Source organism: Sturnira hondurensis, unplaced genomic scaffold, assembly GCF_014824575.4.
Source record: "Sturnira hondurensis isolate 20B ecotype Veracruz unplaced genomic scaffold, ASM1482457v3 Scaffold0022136, whole genome shotgun sequence".
In the NCBI taxonomy this organism is placed as follows: Eukaryota; Metazoa; Chordata; class Mammalia; order Chiroptera; family Phyllostomidae; genus Sturnira; species Sturnira hondurensis.
Genome location: NW_028094767.1, coordinates 2713541 through 2736596, shown reverse-complemented (window position 1 = coordinate 2736596; position 23056 = coordinate 2713541). Strand labels below are relative to the sequence as shown.

The window sequence follows — 23056 nt, the reverse complement described above, 5'->3', positions numbered from 1 at the left end:
CATGTCTTCCCTACCCATTACAGAAAGTGCTTCATGTTACCCTCAGGACTTTCGTCCTTTGGCGTGGGTCGTTTTGATGTGGCAGAATATGTGTAATAGCCAGCTGCAAAGTGCCAACGTGGTCCTCTCCATTGGGGCATTTATCAGGGCTAAGGAAAAGATTCTCAATGTATAGGAACTTACAAATAGCCCTTTATTTCATCCTGTCTTCTTCTCTGTTTTATTTTTCTTCTTTATGTCCCCACATACGTTGCACGCAGTGTGTTTGGCGCAGCTATGCCGCTGATGAGAAGTCTGTTTCCATTGCAACCTGGAAGCCGCACCTGAAGGCCTTGCACACCTGCAGCCCTACCAAGTAGGTATCAGTGTGACAGCGGGTGCTGTCGTCGAGTCTCTTCCAGTCTGAAAAACAAACTGTGCACCAGCGCGCGCACCCACTATGTCTGTTTGGGGCCTCTCTGATTCTCTGCTTCTCCTTGAGAGATTCAACCCAGTTCAGTAGCAATCAGGCACAAAACTCAATGGGTTCAGTATCGTTCCTCACTGTCCATAGGGGCTTCGAATGAAAGAAATTTAAACTTTTATAGAGATTTACTTTTACTATTTCACATTTTCTAATATCTCACTTCGTACAACCCACCAGAATCCGAAAGGTCAGCCCCACTATTTTTGAAAATGATTGGCTGTTTAAACTCCATGCATCACCCAACCCCCAGCAGGGAGTGCTTTGAGAGCAGTGTATGTTTGCCCGCTGCAGTTCCTCAAAGTCTGGCCCATCCAGACCTGCGTGCAGCATGGTCCTTGCGCTTTCACTTGCAGATCAGACTAATATCAGTAGCCAAGTAGGAGAAGAGTTGGAGTCCTGGTAGGATTATAGTTTACTGTGAAGTGATGGGACCAAACATTAAAATTTGGAATTAGCATTCAAAATTTAAAAGTAATTCACATTTCATTGGCCAAAGGAAATCGCCCAGCCAGGCCCACATTCACAGAGGACAGGAGAGTGCAACCCTGTCACGTGCCTGGAGCAAGAGGAGAACCAAACATTAGGAACAGTCCTGATGGTGACACTGAACTTTGATTTTCAAAACCAAAAAATCCTTAGTCCTGGAATCCTAGACTCCAGGTCAAATAGCAGAGCACCTATTAAATCATAATCATCATCCAATTAAAGAAACCTTCTCTGAAACGACCAAAGTAAGTCAAGGTAGAGGCTTTCTGTGAGTCACCCAGCTACATCACCATGGTCAGCTCCCCAGATTGTTCCAACGTTATCAAACTGCTTATCTGACCCAGTATTTTACAGCACTGGCCACTTCCTTCCCAGCCCAACAAAACCTCAGTCCCCGTGGCTTCACAGGATCCGGGCACCTAACCACTGTGACTCAGGCAGAGAAACTTCTTTCCTACTGATGTGGAAGAGAAGTCAGCTGGGGCCACCTTCCTGACACATCCCCTGGCACTGCAGTCTCAAAGGGGTGTGGGTGCAGCAGAATACACTCTGCGAAGGGTGGCCGACCATCAGCAACTGGCAGGTCTGCTACATTGCTTCCCATGCTCAGGGTGAAGGACAAGAGCTGGGCAAGCTAACTTGTAAGCTCTAATGGGACACGTCTTCTAAAAGTTGGTGTCCAAACTGTGGCAGCACCTGTGATGGAGACAGTCATAGAATGCCAGGATTTTAAAGGGGGTGCAGCCTTTGCAAGGACAGAAGCGTGGGTGCTGTTGAGTGAATGTATGGAGGAGAAGCCTCTTTTCATTTAGATTTTAAAATTTAGTTAAATTCCCTTATTAAGTACTGGACTCATTCAGAGTTGTAGTATGAAAAAAAAAGGACTATAACTCTGTGGCATCTATTCCTTGAGAGTATGAATCAAAAATGGGAATTACATAAAAATTGTGCTTCTTTTCCTCATGAAGGTCTCCAGGCCCGTGTGTAAGAGAAAGGCCTGCAGAAAAGCCAAAAGCAAGTTCTCAAGTGACCGAAAAGACGGTCTGTCACCATAGGTGATGATTCGGCTTCCCACTGCCTCAGCTTTTGGGTTAAAGCTCATTCTGAAGCCTGGGAAAACTACTTAATAATTAGTCATATTCTTCTAGTGCATAAACTATTATCTTACTCACACAACTTCTTTCTTTTCCTTTGACACTTTTCCTGTTTTAAGGGGGGCAGAGGTGGAGGAGAACATATGTGAACACCTGCATTCACCCTGCCCCACTGCAGCTGTGAGCCAGCCCCTCGCTCTCCTCCCCCTGCCCCTCGCATGCGCCCCCGAGACCCAGCCCCACTTCCCGAGTAGCAGGTGCTGGCCCCAAATGGCACAGCAGTCACTGGCAATGTGCATGGAATCCTGGACGTCCTAACCTCTCCCTCAGCAGCCACGCTCCACTGTCCTAAGCTGTGGTGGTTCTTAATCTTTGTTGTTGTTTTTCTGTGTTAAACCATCAAGAATGTGATGGTAATTATGGACTCTTTCCAAAAAAAACAAATGTTTACTGTCTAAAACATGTAAACTTTGCCTACAATTTTAATGTAGTCACAAACCCCCTGAAGCCAAGTTCAGAACCTTCGTTTTGGAAAGCAGACCTGCTTTAATCAAGTGTGTGGGTTTGTGAAGGAAATCATTTACAGTGACTTAGAGGGATGTTTTTACATTTATAAAGCTAAGTGACTTTATGAGCACAAAGTGGTATATGGAGAAACAGATCAAAACGTATTTCTATTTACATAGTGTACTTTCCTATAACATTTAGGGCTTAAAAACTTCTAAAGGGCCCTGGCTAGTGTAGCTCAGTGGATTGAGCACAGGCCTGAGAATCAGAGGATCACAGTTCAATTCCCAGTCAGGGCACACATGCCTGGGTTGCAGGCCAGTTCCCTGCAGGCCATCTCCCAGCAGGAGACGCACGAAAGGCAACCATACATTGATGTTTCTCTCCCTCTCTCTTTCCACTCTAAAGATACATAAATAAATTAAATTTTAAAAAAAAACTTCTAAAGGGACAGGCCATTCATTCACGCATGCACTCATCATACAAGGATTTACTGAGTATTTACTAAATCCAAGGCACTGGGATGAAACAGTGGAACAGAAAGACAAACAGGTTAGAATCTCTGGCCTTGGGAGTATATATTCAAAGGTTTCTGGAAAGAGACAATAAAAATAAATAAGTAAAATATATAATAGATTAGATGGTGATGAGTGCTAAAGAGAAAAGTAAAGTAGGGAAGGAATTTAGGAAGCAGCAGGGGCTGCAATTTTAATAGGCTGCTGGTCAACAAAGAGATCATATTACCAATAGCATTATCATCGTCATCACCATCATCATTAAGAAACACCAACCACGCTCTTGTTCCCCACAGCTTTACAGACACAGTGGGATGGTCTGCCCCTACAACCTCGTCCTAGGGAGTAAGACAGGAGAGTGGTGTGAGAACTACACAGGGAGAGGAGCCGGGGGGGAGGGCCTTGCGTTCCCGCTCCACCTGCCAGAGACGCAGGCCACAGTCTCCTACTCTCCTCTCGGGTCTGCTCTGTCTCTTCCATTTCCTTTGAGGTCTCTGCAGTTGCTATTTCGAAATTTTGTTTCAATAACAGAAGTATGTATAGAGGGAACATATTTTTCTTGATTTTCTTCTCAAAGGGAATGAAGGCTATGCAAAAGGTTGAAACACGGGTAAACAGGCTGTTTTAGGGAATGTGTCAAATAGTTTATGAAGCTATAGGGAATTACCAACTGCCAAGGATGCCCAGTGGTATCTTAAGAATTAGGAATTTAGACATTATCCAATCCAATGCCTTCAATTTATTTATAAGAAAATCAAGACCCACAAGAGAGTGAGGTGTCTGCCCAAGGACACACAGATCATGTGCACCATGTCCCATAGACCTGAATTTGCTCAACTGGGTAATTAAAAACACCACCCAACAATAGGCTAGAAGCACTCAAACAGATTTTCTATGTGCCTAATGCTCTCCAAGAGATTTCATAGTTTATACAGTAGGAAAACATCCATATGCCTCAACAAGAGATTGAGGTACAAATCACACATTAATCAGTCCAGACCAAGACCCCAAAAGTCTGGGTAAAGCACAGGGACCACAGCTGCAGTGTCGCCAGCACTGTTCCAAGATTCTCTGCTAATGCCGATTGGATCAGAACCACCTTGTCGTAACCATGGGTAACCCTGGCTGTTGAAGAGTCTATACTTCTTAGTTACATATAGGCAATGTTGTTTTTTCGCTAAGTAGATAATTTGATGCTATCTCTGGTCTGTGGCACAAAGAATATATGTTAAAAAGTTGGGTGCATTTATTATTTTAAAAAATTGCTTCCATGGATCTTGTTTGAAAAGGATTGCTTAAGGCATTTGAGTCCTCAATCTCCAGTTTGGTCATTGCCAAGTGCTATAAATGTATTCACCGCTTTGTCATCATTTCTCTTCTGTCTGCACGCACCTGAAGGAAAGAACAAGGGGAAACATCAAGCAGGTTTGTGCTCTCTTCTGCTACATGTTTGTTTGTATATCTGTGCCTAACAGATGTTTTAAATGTGTCTCATGTGAGTAAAATCGATCAACAAATACAAGATGATTAAAAGTGACCTTTTACAAGATTGCCGGCAGAGGTGGCTGTTGTATTGATCCCCCTACCCCCTCAGGAGCAGAAGTGTCCTTCCCTAACTCACTCACTGCTTTTTACAATCTGCTGGGCATGGGACATTCTGGGGGCAAAGTAATATGTACAGTCTTTGGCTATTCCTTGCTACCATTTTCCCAGACAGAAGTCACACCCAAGTATTTAAATCCCGAGAGGCAGTATAAGATATATTCCCTTCCTCAGGGTCCTTCTTTTAGAGTGAGAAATTGGTTTTGGTTGGTTGATTTATTTGTTTGTTTTTGGAAAAAGGAACACTGTGTACAGGAGGTGACAACAGTCTCTCCATGGCATGTACAGCTCATTGAGCACTGAAGTTTACTCAGGTGACCTGATTCAAAAGAAGAGTCCCCCTGACCCCCAAACTTTAGGAAGAAGATAATCCTTCCAGAAAGTTTAACAGATAATTTGGGGTCATTCTTCCAAGCCTTAGAAGGGAAAGCTTTATCAGAATAAACAGCAAAGATTTAGACCTAGAAAGAATAAGAAGTGAGTAACACATTTTAATCCGTATTATTGAGTACCAGTGAGTACCCAAGGGTCTGGGTTTGGGAGCAGACCCCTAGAGAAGAGAGCCAGGTGATGGAGTGAGCAAGTAGCAGAGGCAGAACCAGCAGGAGAATCCCAGGTGCCTGGTAGGGAGGAAGGGACACAAGTCTTTTGCCTTTTATTGCCACTCGCTTCCCTAATGAAGCAACAAAGGTATCCTCTGCCCAGGGTTAGCCTCTGAATGGGGGCCAATGTGGGTCCAGAAATTGTTCCTTTAGCTTTGTTAGAGTAATGGCATTAATCATGATGTATTTATACAGTATTGAAGCTAGTTTTGAAAGTTCACTCGGGGTGAGGACACCCATTTCGGCATTATATTAACACTTAAGAAGATTCACACACCAAACCATAAATGCATTCATTTATGATGGGTCATAGACGAGGTGGGTGTTCAACACCAAGCAGCTCCTCAGGGTACAGAGCCTACACCGGGGAGGCCACTAGAGCCCCTTCTTTTATTTGGCGAAACAGAGTTGGAGCAGACTCTGCCATGCTTCCGTTGTGAACAGTTTCCTTGAAAAAACTTACACCAAAGAAGTCACAGGCATTATAAGCCATTTTAGTGTCTTTGACGATATTTGAAAGGCTTTCCTTGTCCCAGGAGTTATCCTTTTACAAATTATCTCAAAAAGTGATTCGTCTCCAATTGTTAAGGCCTTTGGCAGGAATCTCATGGCCACCTGAGAGTAAGGTCACCTGGATTGATTGCATCCTCCAAAAGAGGGCTGTTGACACCTAGAGGGAACGTCTGTAAATCGAGTGGATGGTCTTGCCAAAGTGCGACCTCCGTGGCAGTCCTGAGTGAGGCGGCCCCTTGGGCTGACACAGTGATATTACACTGTTTCCAAATGTCAGCAGGGCAGAGAGCAACGGCAGAATTAAACAGCAGCTGTCAAGCTTCAGCCCCTCCGTCCAAAATGAACCTCCCAGTCAAGATTGAAAAGTCTCGAGATTCAAAAGCCTACCAACCAAGGTTTTTAAATTTCATGATGCTCATATACATCTGCACCATTAAAATTTATTCTGCCCTGGCTGGTGTAGCTCAGTGGATTGAGCTCAGGACTGCGAACCACACGATCGCAGTTCGATTCCCAGTCAGGGCACATGCCTGGGTTGCAGGCCAGTTCCCAGCAGGAGACTCACGAGAGGCAACCATACATTAATGGTTGATATTGATATTTCTCTAATATCATACGTTGATATTTCTCTCCTTCTCTTCCTCTCTAAAGATAAATAAATAAAATCTTTTTAGAAAATTTATTCTGCACATGTGTGGCTGGGGTTGTCAAAGATAATCCACCTGAGAGTTTGAATATGTACAGAATAACTGCGCTAAGTTATTGACTCAGAGAATAACACAGAGTTCTTCCTTCTCTGTGGTCATTCGACATTTGGCAAAAACCACCCGAAGACACTTCATGTATTACTATTTAGCATGCACACCCCACTTACTGCTTCACACTCTTAGGTCTTCTATCCCCACATACATATCGCAACACCCCCTACAAAGCTGGGACAGAGAATGTGCTCAGCAAATAAGTCTTAGATCGTGTGATCAAATGTTGCTGATTGCAAGTAATTTGTGTAAAGAAGGATAAAACATCAACAAAAATGGCAGAGACATATAAAAATAAAAAACTAAAATTAAAGACATTTCAATAATCTGAGGGGAAAAGGCTGAAGCTCCCATTTTAATATTACCTTAGCATTCCCCTTGTTTTCTTCCATACATAGGCAATGAAACTTATCATAGTGCATAATAAATGCAGAAAGACTACTGTAATAACAATAGCAACAGTACCATCTTAGGAAATGACACATTGGCCCTCACTCAACCAAAATAGGCACAAAGGAAAATGCATTTATAATGAGAATTCTCCCTTAGCAGGGAACAGATCTGGATCCAGAATATGGTTGATTAACGCTTGGCCCAGTTTCAGGTGGAATGATAAACACCACCCAAGTTCAGAGCCTTTTGCAGTTTGGGGCCATTGGGTTATTGATGGTGATTCAGATAAGCAAAATAAATACCCTCCAGCCAACTCACTAGGGATCTCAAAGCCTGTAATCCCTTAAAATCCTTCCTCCTGGTGTTTCATTGTGTTAGGAACTGGTAGCAACCCAAGTGTAGATGTGTTCAGTACAGCAGCCAATAGCCCTGTCCTGGGGCCTGGCACTCACTCCCTCTGACGGAGAAGGCCGCAGTTGTAGACAGGGCTCTGAACGGAGAGGTTTTTCTCTCTGAAGAGTGGATGGAGACCTCACACTCTTAACTAGGTTCCCTGCTCTGGAATACTCTTGTTAAAGAGATTATGTCTTTGCGCACTGAGGATAGGGTATGTTTAAACAAAACCCATCCAAAATTAGGGCACTGAGGAGGACACCCAGTTCTGACATAGTTTAGCATTGTTTGTGACAGATCCAAATTGTTTCTTTAAAAATACAAACCATCAGTCTCAAGAAAAGCTCAACTGAACAACAGTGAAAAAATAAATGTTTCTTTGACTCTCTTTGGTAAGAGGGTCAGGCACCAATTACTGTTAGTCTCAACTGAGCCTGCTCTGTTCTTTGTCTACTGAGACCATAAATACAACTTCTTAAACATCATTTAATTATTCATTTTCCTCTGTCTTCCCACTAAAACAGTTCTCGTCTCATGAATGCGTTTATTAATTTATCCTAACAACTCATTCTATTAAGTAATCATTCCAACTCGCTCTTTATACTGGACAGTTTTTCTTTGTTTTGGTATAAATTGTCACTTTCAAAAAACAGAATTGGCCTACAAACCAACCCAACCATATTAAGGCAGTGTTCTCACCTTGAAGTTTTATGTCCTCATCCCACCTTCCTTGACAAGGAGATCAGGTAGCTGTCAAGCAATTTGTGAATCCATCATTGCGCTCCTACAAGAAGGCTTCTACTTCTTCCTACCTGTTGAGTTTTTATTGCTACAAGAATGGATCATACCACCAGAGTTTCAGGGATTATCCATAAAGCTGACTGCCTCTGCCTACCCTGTCTCCTTAGTCAACCACCATTGAATGTAAGCTGCAGTTAAGCTGCCTCACTTGCAGTTTATGAGGAATTAACAAAACTCTGTCAGACTTTGGGTAGACTACCTAAAGTTGTTTTAACAAGCACTTGTGAGACTGTTATAAAGATGCATGTCATAAAATTTAAAGCATAAATGAAAATAATATTTTTATTACATTACAATACTGTGCTGTGACCTGCTGAGTGCTTCGTCCAAACTGCTCCTCTGTGGTTGGCTTTGTCAGGCTTTGAGGAGACACGTGGCTCTTAGGAGAGAAGACCATGTTCCTATATTTCTTCCACATTCACTTTCTGTTATTTAAATTTCCTTTCTTCTGTCAGCAATGAATGGGCTGCCTGTGTTGTTACATGCGATAAGACCAGGCTTTGATTTTCAGCAGAGTCAACTTGTGCCGTTATTGGCAAAATGTTAGATTATTTCACAATTTTTTCAAAATAATTTCTTCTTCTGTTCTCATTTATTGATAGAAGGAAAGAAAACACACCATAAGACTTCAAATGAGGAACTTTTTTCCATTGAACTAGCAACCTTTTGAACATATATTCAGTCTGACAATCGGTTATCTATAGTAACTATAACTGCGAGTGTTTCATACAAATCAAAATTTTTTTATTTCAAAGCAATTAATGTTATCAACTTCATTGATTCCTGTAAATAATTATTTTTTAAAGTTCTGAAATATTTTGTTCCTCAGTCATTTATACTATATTGCATTGCTATTCATTACAAGGGTTGCTGTGTTCTAAAATATTTATATTTCTATTTTCATATGAATCAGAGGCTAACACATACACTACCATCATTTGTAATGCCTATTCCGAATCTAATTATTTCAACCTAACCATTAACAGTACTAGATATATATTTTGAGCGGCACTCAATTAAACTACATAGTAATTACTGCTTAAATACTCTGTATACTTATATCTGGAAAAAAAAGCAATATAACCAAATAACTTTGTTTTTTAAAATGGAAAATAAAAGCCCTCAGCACTTTCCTGGTGGTGAAATGCTTAGTAATGTGCTACTCTATTTCCCTCACCCCTAGTGAGTTCTGTAGTAGTAAGCAGAAGCTCTTCAGAACGTACACCACACGGAAGCAGAGGTACCCAGCATCCCAGCTATTGCCATGAGACTTGAGAATGCCGACTAACCTCAGGTGCATGACCAGGTTACAGCGCCACCCTACTTGAGCCCTGTTCAGAGACTCACTCTTCCTAAGGACTTCTCGAATGAGGTTTTCCACCCGCTTGTAGTTTTCCTTGTTGCCTGTTGCCTGCTTTGATACTCTCTGTCCTTAGGACACGTTTGTCCTCTTGGCAGGGTCCTGCGCAGTACTGGCAGTCAGCCCCTTGGCGCCTCCTTGTGGTGGGACAACTGCTGAGCTGCTGCACGCACTGGATTGTTAACGGCTCACTTGCCATATTGTGCCTGAGGCGAGAATCTGTAGAATGCTTATCCTATGAAGGGCTAAAATGCTAATTAAGTATAACAGGAACTACAGAATTCTAAGTCCAAGAGGATTACTGTGGGTTTACAGTGATGCCACACAGTTCCCTGGCAGGAAATATCCAGCAGTAGACTGCACGCTGGGCCCGTTTGAGTAACTGGTGCATGTGGATCCTAGAGAGGGAAGGATTCCCGTGCAGAGGGACTGTGCAGACTCCCCCCGCTCACCCCAGCACGGTCCTCGGCGGGGAATGTGGGACTGCATACAAAGCGCCGCAATCAAAGACCGTAACAGCCCTTTGGTTACTTTCTCCGAAAGGAGGCCTCCTTGTTTCCTGGGGATAATCCTTGGCATTCTTCCTAAAAACAATGTCACATAAATCTTCCTCAAAAATCATGTTTATTGATGTCAGACACACACCAAAAATAATAATAATAATAATAATAATAATAATAAAACACAACAGGAAAATAATGAAAACTTCAGTGGGCCAGTGAGGAATCTATATTTTTTAATCAATATGTGCTTTTAATAACAGCCAACTAATTGGTTTAATAGCTGTTTAATCAAGATGCTCTGTTGATATCCAAAGGGGAAATGAAGTAGAAAAACTAATAAAAGTGAGCTTTTTGTCAGAGGACACAAGACCAGATCTTTGCCTTGGAAAAGAAGATGTTGCCTGGCAGAAAAAATGCCTGGATTAGGATCTTATTCTTAACTTTCATATATTATGTCCAAAGAGAGAGTGGAAATACTACATTTTAAATTTAATGGTTCTAATATGTTGAGTTCACTTTAAAATAGTTCCTGAGAATTTTTTGAATAGTAGACATGGGCAAATATTCAAGTAATTTAGAAGGACAAAGGGGAAATGGCACCTAGAATTTATTTATATCAACTTTAAGTGCTTTAAATGGTACTAAGATTCAGAGGATAAAAATATTTTCACTTTCCATTAATTCTTAGAAACAATATCAAAATATTTGAAAGGGGCAATTGTTAAAAATATTTTCATGGGAGCAATTGTTTTTTAATATCTTGTTGTTATAAATAAGCTATGGTGGATTTGATGCTGATACTTATCTTGGATTTTTCCCTTTTTTAGCAATTGAAATTTTTAAAGGAAAAAGTAAATTTCATATCAAATGGTTTTATGATATATTTATCAGTTTCCTGTTCATTTAATAGGCCTTGAAAGAGAGAGATCTTGAGAGTCTGAGAAAATAATTTTATGTTAACTAAAACACAGCCTTCTGTAGTAATTAGGTTCTGTTAGTTCCAGAAAAAGGTGATCAATTAGATAAAGAACAGTGAGAACACTTGCAGTGAAAGCTATGTCAACTTAAGCCATTCATTAATCTAAATAAAGGTGCAGAGGTAAGCATATGTTCCTGAAACAGCTCATCATAAATTTCAGTGATGGAACAGATGTGCTAACACTGAAAAGAGATTTGAAATTTTTACAACAAGGAGAAAAATAAAGCTTGAGAAGAGTAGACATTTTGGACACTATTCCTTGAAGGATTTCTGTAAATGATTTGAAAGCTTTGGATGCCATGGAGAACCTAGCCTGAGATAAAAAGATGCAGTTTTACGATATTATTTCTGTTGTTCAATGTAATCTAACTGTTTAATCACACGCTTGTCAGTACAGACAGGGCCTATGCTGATGGGATTGTTGTAAAGGACTCTCCAACCACCTGACCCCATCGCAGAGCTGTCCCGCCTGTTCTTTGCATGTGCCTTCAGCTAGTCATGCTGGATTTAGCTACGTCTGTGTTTCTGAGGGGAGCTCTCAGTTGCATGGTCAACTTGTTTATTGTTACCAGGACTTTTGGATCACCATAGTTCATTATTTGATTTGTTTTCATGTAAACACACATAAAACGTGGTTAGAATATCATTTGTTAAGCAACTAGGCATGGAAAAATAAATGTTACTGTTTCTTGTTAGCTGCAAAACACATATCCACTAAACACATTTGCTGTTGGCATGCTGCAGTTGGGGACAGTGGACATTGCGGTAAGTGGAAGAGACAAGGCCTCCACTTCGTCTCAGATAATCTGTGTCCGTGAGATCTCTGCCTCCGTGCCCCACAAAGGCTGCAGCCGGACCGTAGCTCCCCGAGTCTCACAGCAGCCACCCCAGGCGACTCCGCTCCAACCCGTCACCCTTCATTTCCTCAGGCCCCCCAAAGTTCTGCCCTCTCACTCGATAACAGTGCCACTTTCTAATAAATAACTCACTGTTTGCAAGTGAAGCAAGAACACAAAGAAAACAGGTACACAAAGCTTCTTACAGTGCATTCAACTCCCACAAAAGTCCCTTAGCCGCTCTGTTATTTTTGTCTCCATGTGAGAGATGAGGACTTCAAAACCCGAGTCTCTGGGATTCCCACCTGACCTCCCCCCACCAGCATACCCCATCTCTCAATTAGAAAAGCATAGAGACGCACTTGGGTTCTGCTGCTGTTGCTAATGCTTCCTTGATCAGCCCACGGTATAGTCCAACCCTAGCTGGCATCTGAGAACTGAATATCCAAACAAATGTAGTTTACCAGTAGCTGCCACAGCAAATCAATACACCTGTTTGATAGCAGGAAACTGTGTTAGTGAACATAACATCTCATCCCATTAATCAGTCATCATTCATTACGTGTTGGGGCTGTTCGACCTGGCGTGGTGTTGTCTCACAAGAATGAATGTAAACGCAATAGAAGTGTGGTGTTAAGTGTCGTATGTTTAACATTATGTATGCAGTGCTACCAACTGCTGTGGGAGCGCATGAACTTATGGAGACCATAACCTTGCCTGGAACATCGAATGCATGCAGAATGTAGACATGTATGAATATGTAATTGTCTCCCTGTTTTCCTGTAGAAATGCAGAGATATGCTCCCAAGTTGTTGTTTTTTTTAAAGTAACTTTTTTTTAATCACAAGTTTTGAGGTTAAAGCTAAAATCTGTTTTGAAAGGGAACACCAAACCAGTTCTTGGGCATTTCCAGTGTAATGTGCATACAAACTACTGTACCTGACTTCAGACCTTCCTATGAAACCCCCAGGAAGGGTGTGTACACCTGTAGTGTGAGACTGACTTCAAACGAATGGAAACAGAGAGATTGAACAAAGTTCGTATCTTCAGTATGAGAAAAATGTATTTCTATGCTCCAACTTGCTGGAAACATTTTATGTATTGAAATGTATATGACCATATACCATTTCATCAAATTATTTACCCGCGTGGAATGGAAGAAGTTGCTCCAAGTGGAATAATCGATCGTACCTCTGTTGTCCACAGTCAGAAGCTAAGTTTTAAGGAGCGGGTGCGCATGGCCAGCCCAAGAGGCCAGAGTATTAAGAGCAGACAAGCCTCGGTGGGTGACAGGAGGTCCCCAAGCACTGACGTCACAGCCGAGGGCAGCCCCACCAAAGTGCAGAAGAGCTGGAGCTTCAACGACCGAACCCGCTTCCGGCCCTCACTGCGCCTCAAAAGTTCCCAGCCAAAACCCATGATAGACGGTAAGCCCTGCTTTTCCATAACCACTTTTAATTTAATAGGCTGTAGTGAGTGAGATTATGAAGTAATTAATTCTCCACGGTGCCACCTGAAGACAGAAGGAAACAACCTCAGGGAAAGAATCGCTGGTTTGTTTTATTGGAAATTTATTCATGGCTTTGGGCAAATGCATGAAACCTATGTTTAGTCTTGGAAGTAACTTTGGCAGCCAAATCTAAATTTCAAAGGAATCAGACAAAATGTTGCTAATCTTGTATTCACATCTACGACACATTATTATTCATAAGACAAGGTCTAGGTCAAGACCAGCTTGACTGTCCTTCTGAAGTGCAGGTTCTGTGTGGCCAGCAGAGGCCCAACGCCCAGAGCCGGGGCTCTGCAAATGTCTTGAAACACACTAAGAAGAGTGACAACACCTTTGGGGACAAAAATAAGGGGTCATTGTCCTTTCCACTATGCTCTGTTCACTACTAAATCAGAGACCACTGCTTATTCCCCCTTAGAAAAATTCCTGTTGCAAGTTCTTATCTGATGATAAGTGGAATTCAACTCCTCCCAGGAGGAATTAACCTATTTTATTTATCATACTATGTAGCAGATGCCTACTTGCCAAGACATTTTATTGAGTGCCACATAATTTTCATGTTTATAAAATAAAACATTTTCTTTTTTATTTAAGATTAGCTTGGCTTTCCTTCTAAGTATGTCCCCTGGGATTTCTTACACTGGGCAAAGAACCAAAATCAAATAGTATCTTCCATTTATGCATGAAAACTGCGAAGGCTATCAGTTCTTCTGTTCTCATTCCCTCCCGTAACCTGTATTTTCCCAGGCCCCGAAAGCCTAGGGGACAAAATTAACAACCAGCATCACAATCACAGTAACCCTGGGCTCCCTGCTGTGAAACCCCTGAAATCCCCGTGCATAGGTCCCTCCCAGCCCGTTCAGAGATCCTCAGGGACATCTCTACTCTCAAGCGAGCGACCTGAGTCCCCCCCCTCCCCCTTCTTCATTCTCTACAACCCCATGGACACCATGCTCTCCGAATAGATGGCTAGCAGCTGGCCCTGTGTGGCCCTTCTGGCAGGGCCACCAGCTCCCACCCCCCGCTGCAGGTCGTGCTGATCCCGCCAGTCTCCCCCCACCTGTCACTTTGCTGAGGCAGGAAGTGGCCCCTCTACCAGCCCTGGACGCCTCTCCATCAACCCCTGGCAACACAGATTGCCAGTGCCCTCTCATTTCCACACTCCCCTCCCTGGGAATTTGGCTGAAAGCCTCTGAACAGCTGAGTCAAGAGTTACCAGTTTCAGGGCTTTATGTTGCTCTCAAAATAGACTTTCTGAATATAAATGAATCCCTCCTTTCTGGAAGGCGGTTTGGCAACATATATCAAAAGCCTTTACATAAGCCTCAGCTTGGGTACATCCCACCCACCAATTCCACTTCTAGGATATAATCGATACAAAGAAATAACAGCAGACTTTAGTAATAATGCTATAAATTTAAAATTATTGACATATTGGTGTGAAAAGATAATCAGAAAAAAGTAAATTATTCCAATTTGTTGTGTGTGTGTGTAAGTTTATGTATTTTATAGTAAAATGTCTCAGAAGATTTTCAATGTATGGAGTTACCTGTACAAAATCAGGAGTTCCCTGTGAAATCATAGTTATGTTTTGTTTCTTCATTTTGTTTGCCTGTATTTCCTCCAAACCCCTCTCCTTAACCTTGATTTCCTCCCAAGTGGAAGGAGCAGCAGGTCCGAGTGCTGGAGACCCGCCTCCTTGACTGTAGACATACATTGTCTGATGAGGTTTATCAGCTCCCAGGACAAATGGGGCTGCTGGATTGGGCTCCATGGCTGCCGTAAAGTGCCACAGACTGGGCGGCCTAAACAAAAGGAATGTATTTGTCCACATTTCTGCAGGCCAGAAGCCTGAGGTCTCGGTGTGTAGATGGCCACCTTCTCCCTGTGTCTTCGCTTTATCTGTGTCCAGGTTTCCACCTTTTATAAGGATGCCATTCATTTGGGATTAGGGCCTATGCAGATGAGCTCACTTTAACCGAATTATCTCTTTAAAGACCCTATCTCCCAATAGAGTGGCGTTCTGAGGAACTGGGGACCAGAACTGCAACATGTCAGTTTGGGAGGGATGCAGTCCAGCCCAGAGCAGAGCCCCGGCTCACCACATGGCAGCATCTCCAGGCAAGCTGGGCCATGCCTGTGTCTCCACACCCGCCTCTGGGTTCACACTGCCAGAAGCATGCGTTACCCACAACGGGTCCATACACTCCCAGCCTGAGCTTCAAAAAGCATCTGACCTTGTGCTGCTGTGAGGCCCTTAGAGCCAGCTGAGCACATCTAAACATAATGTTTAAAGAATCTGGATTCCGAATGTGGAAAATGAATTCTACTTGTATGTTTGGCCAGGGGAAAAGTATTTTTCAAGGACTCCTAGAGTCAGTACTATCCATCACAGTATTTTCAGTTACTGCAAAGGTGTCACTGAGGTCAGACAGATGGAAACAGAAGCCCTATTCTCTACCAGACCACAAATTGGAAAGGTCTCCTGCCATTCATTTTCTACATCATTCCATACAAGCACAGCTCTGTTTCATTAGAAAGGGACTACTTTTCTCTGGATGAATTCCGTCTCAACTGGTTCTAAGTTCCCCAAGTAACGGAAGGCCTGATTGCTATTCCGTTGAAGTAGGAATGTTGGCTGCCCACCTAGAAAAGACCATGATTCCTGACTCCTCATTTATCCAGTAGTCCAGAATCCTTACCACTGATTTAACTCAAGGTTAGGTCTTAGGAAAACAGAAGTTCCCTTTTCATACAAAAAGGGAAAAAAACCCACCTGAAGTAAGTTCAATTGCATTAAACTTCACTCCTAAATTATACATTTTTATTTATAGTGCCTCTCCTGGTTTTAAGTATTTCTAAAACCCACTTACTACTCATAGAAAATAATATATAACACTATAGCCAATTCCCAAAGGCAGAGTAAGACCAAAGTAGGTTTACAGTTGTTTGTAAGGAAAAAATACAATAACTAATAAATAATAATATAAGAACAAAGTCTGTTTCACATACTCACAACTGTAACCCTAGTTTGGGCCCACCCGTATTCCAGATCCATTTGTTCATCCCCTGCTAGGGTTCCCTTTTCTACTTCTCTCACTCCCGTATGTATTGTAGGAATCTCGTCACCACCGACAGCTCAGGGAGAGAGCATGAGCTGCAGAAAGAATCGTGGAACTTCAGGTTGGCCTTAAGTTAATAACCAAGTTACATTTGGAAAATAACGGACCTGTAACTGAAAAATTCTATAATGTGAAAACAAAAGAAATTTAGGATTAATCTGTAAATTTTAACAACTACTTTGAAATCTCATAGCCTTTACTGCAGGCATTATTATTTTTATACTTTAATGATGCTTACAAAAGGGTATAAACAAAGTTATTTACTATAACTTTGGGTGAAATGGACGTATCATGCTTTAAAAGGGCACGGTTGCCTTCTAATAGTTCCCATTCATGTGCACCAGGGAAGCGGACAGTGTTGAAGCCAGAAATTTACCAAGCGCTGGAAGGGAAGAAGTGAGCTGTGAGGGACCGGCGTGGTGTCGCCGCAGCACATTTATTTTGATCACTATGACATGAGTAGTATTTTAGTTTATAAATTCAATAATAAGAGATAGAAATATTTCATTAATCAATAAATAGTGGTTAAGCCTCTTCATATCATGTTTTTAATTAGGTAGGATCTGACTTTAGGTTCCACAGGTAAGTTCAATCATGTGCTTTTTCTTTCTCTGACTGGCTTATTTCACTCAGATAATGTCCTCCAGGCTCACCCATGTTGTTGCAAACAGCAAGATGGCTCTCTTTTCTAAGAATATATAATACTCCATTGTATAATATACACAATGTATCATAACTTCACTATGTATGTGTATATCAAATCATCATGCTGTATAATTTAAGCCTACACAATTTTATTTTTAAAATAAAAAAATTAGGTAAGATAAATGATATTTTTATCTTAATGTATGTATAAGAGTAATAATGATAAAAGTAAACATTTATCAGGTCCTTGTCTGTGGCAGGCATTCTCCTAAATGCTTCACTTTCATTATTTCATTTAATTCTTTCAGTATGTCTATAAAGTAAATACATGATTAGCCCCATTTTATGGCTGAGGAACCTGAGACTTGGAAGCTAAGTAACTTGCCCAAAGTCTAACAGATACAGGTAAGGGAGCCGCAGTATCGACCTGGCAGCCTTATTTCACAGTCCCCCCAGAGGCCCCCCTCTCATATGTGCTCCCACAGGGCATATTGATTTGCTTTTAAGAATCTTTAATATCTTCTTTTTTTCCTACTACCTCCCCCCCATCTGCTCTCACTCTTCCAGCTTCAATTGGTCAGATCCTCTTCCCATATAAACCGTTTGTCCTTGCCACTATCCCATCCCGCTTTTCTCCCAACCTCAGCTGCCAAACTTCTGAACTACATCACCTTCCAAGACTGTCTGAGCTAGAGGATTAGGCAAATTGGGGAGATGACCTCTGGATGACAAGTATCCGGGAAGAGACTCAGAATAGCAGCTGCAGTGGGCTGTGTCTGTTTACCTAGAGGCGAATGGTGGCCGTCTAAGGCCCGTTTCAAGAGGCAAAAGGTGTATCAAGAGATGGACAGCTATCAACAATAGACAAGCAAATGGAAAGTGGCAAACTGGAAGTGAAAGGGATACCGAGCCGCCAAAACTGACAAGAATGAAACTAAAGTCCAGCTAGGGAAAAGTCCGGATTTCTGGTGACCAGTTTGCTACCTAGGACTGCTATACTCGCTTGACCCTGCTGTGCTTGGGAACACCTTTCAGAAGTACACTCAGTACAAGCATCTGTATAGAGAAGGATAAGGAGGCAGTCTGAGGTAGTTCCACCATGCAGTGCATGAAAGAATCTGCCCTAACGTTGTTTTCACTTCAGGGGAATATATCAATACTGCTGGGCAATTCTCAGGGCTCATGCTGGCTGCTGTGGGAGGGACAACGTCACCAGATGTTTATGAGAAAGACTCGCCGGACCTGGGTGCGGGACATGTGTGGGGTCCACCTGAGCAGAGGCTGGGTGGGCTGGACATGCGAGATACCTTCCAGTTCCCTCATGCAGGCACGGCTAATATCTCTTCTCTCTTCTATGTTCCCTTCTCCACTCAGCCGGTTAGGATGCATTCGGTGGCAGGGCACAGAAGAAGCAAATTCAAACACCTTAAACAATAATGAAACGTGTGAAACCACCTATAAGTAAGTTCAGAGGTAGGGCAGCTCCTGACAAGGGCCATCAAGGTCACTTCTCTGTGACTCTCTAGTCTTCTTTGACTCTGCCAGTCTCCATGTCTGCCTCCTCCTCAGTGGGTGGGGGGAGATGCTATGGCAGCTTCAAGCCTCTTCTCCAGACACGACACTTGGAGAGGCAGAAAGGGGATTGTCTTATGCTGATATCTCTTCTTAAATCGAGGAAAGCTGTCCTTTCACGTCTTCTTTTGCAGAGTTGGATCTCATGCCTAAAATGATCATTGGTAAGGGCAATGGGTGTGGCAGTCACCCATCAGGACCCAGCACCCGGAAGCACAGGGGTCACGGTGGGGCTGTACCTAGAAAGTTTTAGGATTCATGTTTAGAGACTGGACATTGGGAAAAGAGCCTCTAGTGATGTCTCCGATAGAGCCAAGGAAGTGAGGAGAAAAAAATGCCCTTAAACATGTTTTCTCCCAGGTACTCTGTCTACAGGTCATGTATGTTCCTCTAAATGGCTATGCTTTTTAAATATAAAAGCCCATTTTGGAATTCTTTTTTTTTTCACCTTCTTTCGCCACATAATTTTATGAGACATGAGCACAGAGGAGGCCTAACTCTGAATTTCAAAAGGAAAAAGTGGTTGAAGGAAAATCTGAGGAAAAATAAATGAGTCTGCATTTAGGTTATGCAATCCTTCACATGCCATCAGCCCGTGCACCCCACCAAGGGAAAACGGGTGCAGTGCCTTCCTCGCCTCCTCACCAGCCTCAAGACGCCTCACTCCTCAAGCTGCTTGCCTTAGAGACTCCTTCCCTCTCAGGCTAATAAAAATTAACTCAGCCTCCTTTAAAAATAACAAGAGTAGACATGCATAATGAGCTGCTAGAACCTTCAGCTCTTCTTGAAGATAGTAAGTCCACCCCATTCCTCTTTTTTTTCTGGTTTAGTCCTATCTAGTGCCCTGTCCCCATAGCACTGGGAGGGCCACAGAATACACAATCAAGTCCCTAAAAAGTCACAGTGTGAAGGGAAAGAAAGGGGGCAGTCTGGGCCTGGGTCAAGGCCTACACAGCCACCCAGGTGCAACTCCTCAACCTCTGTCTTCCGGGGCTGCCAGCCCCCTAAAACTCTTGTTTGAGGTTGTCAGTATAAAATGCGAGAATACTGACAAGAAGGAAGCATTTTAGGGCAGTGATTTTGACAACTGCCCTAAACTAACAAGACTCCTTTACCAACAATGGGACGTTCTCTTCCAAGTGGCATAAATCACAAGCTATTAACACTTTATATTTGACTACTTTATGCACACAGGCCTTTCGTCTTACACCAGTCCTCTGTTACACAGACTTTTCGATGGCATCTGCTCTCCTCATGTTCTTCTCAGTCTCCCACTTGACATGCTTGTCTTGGTGTTTGCGCTCAACGTTTTTCTTGATTTTTCATATAGATGGCCCAGCTTCACCTGACGTCAGTCATAATTTTCCACAATACATCATACTTCCTGGCACTTTTGGAAATTGCCTGGTAATGACTCCACATTGTGTTAGCAGAAATAATTGGTTTTTTAACCCATTCACCACTTTTTTTAAGTTTAATTTATTGGAGTGGCATTGGTTAATAAAATTGTATAGGTTTCAAGTGTACAGTGCTATAATACATCATCTCCATATTACATTGTGTGTTTACCTCCCAAACTCAAATCTCCTTCCATCACTCTATATTTTGCCCCCTTTACCCTCTATTCCCTCCACCACCCCCATTTCCCTCTGGTGACCACCATACTATTGTCTGTGTCTATGAGTTTCTGCTTGTTTGTTGCTTTCAGTTTTATATCTCACATGAATGACAGTACATGCTCCTTCACTTCTCCACCTGACTTATTTCATTTAGCAGGATATTATCAAGATCTGTCCATGGTGCCACAAATAGCAGTATGTCATCTTTTCTTATGGCTGAGTAGTGTTCTATCGTGTGTAGGTACCACACCTTTATCCAATCGTCCATCAAAAAAATGCTTCAGTTGTTTCAGTGTCTTGGCCACCGTGAATAATGCTGCAATGAACACAGGGAGACATACTCATATATCTTTATAAATGTTTTCACATGTTTCAGGCAGGTGCCCAGAAGAGGGGTTGCTGGGTCATAGAGTGACCCCGTGACAGAAATAATCCTCATTAAAGCAGTATTCTACTGGGGCTTCAGTGTCACCTGCCTGTACGCTGACTCCCGTGAGCTCTACCTGAGGGTAACAAAACCTGAGAATTCTCTTTCATGAGGGAACAAAAGGATTTCTTGAGAATGACTGAACTCTGAACTCTGGAAATTAACACTCCACAGCTTCCTCTATACCACTTAGTTGTTAGTGTAATTCTCTGCAAATCCTGCAGAGCGTGTTCAGTAGGATTCTGAAACACACTTTCCGCTCTTCACCAGGGAATTGGTGAAAACCACTACCTGGAGGAATTTTCTAAAGGTTAATTTCTCCTTTAGTTGTCCGGGTTCCTCATTCAGTCAGTCCGTCGGTCAGTCCTTCGTGCAAAGCCAAGCCTTAGTCCTCTCCTGTGTGTTTAATACTCTTCCCGTCTCCCTAAGATTTGCTCTGTGTTCTGAGGAGAGAAGAGACCTGTCAATCTCTGGTCAGAGATTCTAAGTGACCAAGTATTTATTATATTTTGTCAAGGGTTGCTTTCTCTAGTGCTCTTTGTAAAATACCTGTTCTTGGTTTTTAAAAACTGGAGAAATGCATTTCTGTTTTGATTGGACTGGAGTTTTCCCTGGCTTTCTATTCCAATCCAAGTACCGTGTATTTCTGCCTAGATTATTCTAGGTTCTGCCCCAATATTTGTTGTCAGCTTACAGTGATAGGAAAAAATATGCTTTGTTTCTATTGGTGGGAAAAACCCCTTTCTACTCAAGATCTGAGCTATAAGTGGATTCCATCTCCTCCCTTCAAGCTGACTCAGCTGCCAAATGAACTCTGAGTACAACCTGAAGCCATACCTTTCTGGTTTCCACAGATCCAGGATTTATTCTTCCATTCATTCATTCATTGTAAACTGGCGCTCTGAATTTTGTTTCACTTTCACAGGAAAGTGGGTGCGTGCATGCATGTACATCCATGCTTTAAAATGCATTAGAATGCTGTGTTAGTTATCTATTGTTACATAAAAATTGGCCCCAAACGTGGCAGTTGAAAACAACAGACAGTTATAATCTCACAGTGCCCATGGCCAGAAATCCAGCAGCAGCTTGGCTGGTGGTTCGGACTCAGTCTCTCATGGGGTTGCCATTCAGCTCTAGCTGGGCACGAAGTCATCTCCAGGCTCACCTGGGGGAGGCACTGCTTCCAAGCGCACTAGAACATTTGCTGGCCTGACTTCTTCTACATCAGCCACTCTATAGGTAGCCTGAACGTCCTCATGATGTTCAGCTGGCAGAGAGAGTACACACTTGAGAGAGAGAGAGCACCCAAGACAGAAGCTGCAGTCTTTGATAGCCTAACCTCCGAACGCATGCCAGAAGGCAGTGCATGCCAGCACTTCCTTCTATGCTAGTGGGCACATGGACCTGGGACACTGTAGAAGGGGGCTGTACAAAGGGGTGGATACCAAGAGCTGATATCCTTGGGGGCCACCTTAGTGGCTGGCTACTGCCAATGCTTTTGAATCGGGTATGTCTTTCAAGTGGCAGATTTCCACCATTCCCTGTTGTCTTTGCCAGACCCCCACCACCAGCTCCGCTCCCCGTCCTTTTCAAACTCTTCCTTTCCCCACCTGCTGCTAATGCCTTGGGGTTTGTGACCGAGAGCCTAACCATTTTATGTCCAATGTCCTATGTATTATATATAGCTCACACCCTCAACCTTGACCACATTAGAACTAAACTATTATATTCCATTCTTAGTGCAGCCTTTCAAAAGTGATATTTTTTAAATATTGAGTACTTGAATAATGTGACTAAATAAAAGAAAATGAGAGCAGGAAACCAGCTGGTCAGTAGCAAAACCAAATTCTTCTGACCTCTACCCCAGGGCTCTATTTTTTACCACATGGGGCCCGTCTTCAACTGCTTCAAGTTATTGAAAAGATGTTCCTGGTCACTTCAAAGCACAGAACCAGAGCCAACAGTGCTACATCCGTTTTTTAGCTCAACATCACAGCAGTCTTGCAATTAGAGACCCCACACCAGTTGAATAGAGTCCACCATTGGAAGCCTTCAAACCAAACTTCAATGGTCAACATTCAGGGATTTATGGGCCCTTAAAGAGATCAAGCCAGACAACCCCTACGAAATTTTCTTCCATACCTGACTTTCTGGAACTACTCCTCTGGTTCTTCCTTAACTATTTCCTCCCTGGAAATTCCCAACTGAAATGTGGAAGAGGATGAGATGAGTTGTCTGGGGAATGCAGGGAACGCGATTCCTGTCCTCACCCTGGTCTCATCTCTGACTGACATAGAGTAAAGTGCTTCCCACTGCTTATCACCTCTCGGAGTCCTCCTCTTTCTCTCCCCTT

General features: G+C 42.7%; 1 protein-coding gene across 3 annotated transcripts in view; it reads left to right on the top strand.

The window, feature by feature from the left end:
- Positions 1 to 23056, top strand: part of KCNQ5 (potassium voltage-gated channel subfamily Q member 5) — a 504767-nt gene that overhangs the window by 432191 nt on the left and 49520 nt on the right. For 2 of the 3 annotated variants that reach the window (XM_037034317.1, XM_037034316.1), the window contains 2 exons: positions 261 to 355; positions 13015 to 13235. In XM_037034317.1, the coding sequence (XP_036890212.1) occupies positions 261 to 355; positions 13015 to 13235 (316 nt within the window). Of the gene's footprint in view, positions 1 to 260; positions 356 to 4466; positions 4494 to 9313; positions 9371 to 13014; positions 13236 to 23056 lie in introns of all 3 variants that reach the window. The other variant, XM_037034318.1, reaches the window with a different exon arrangement.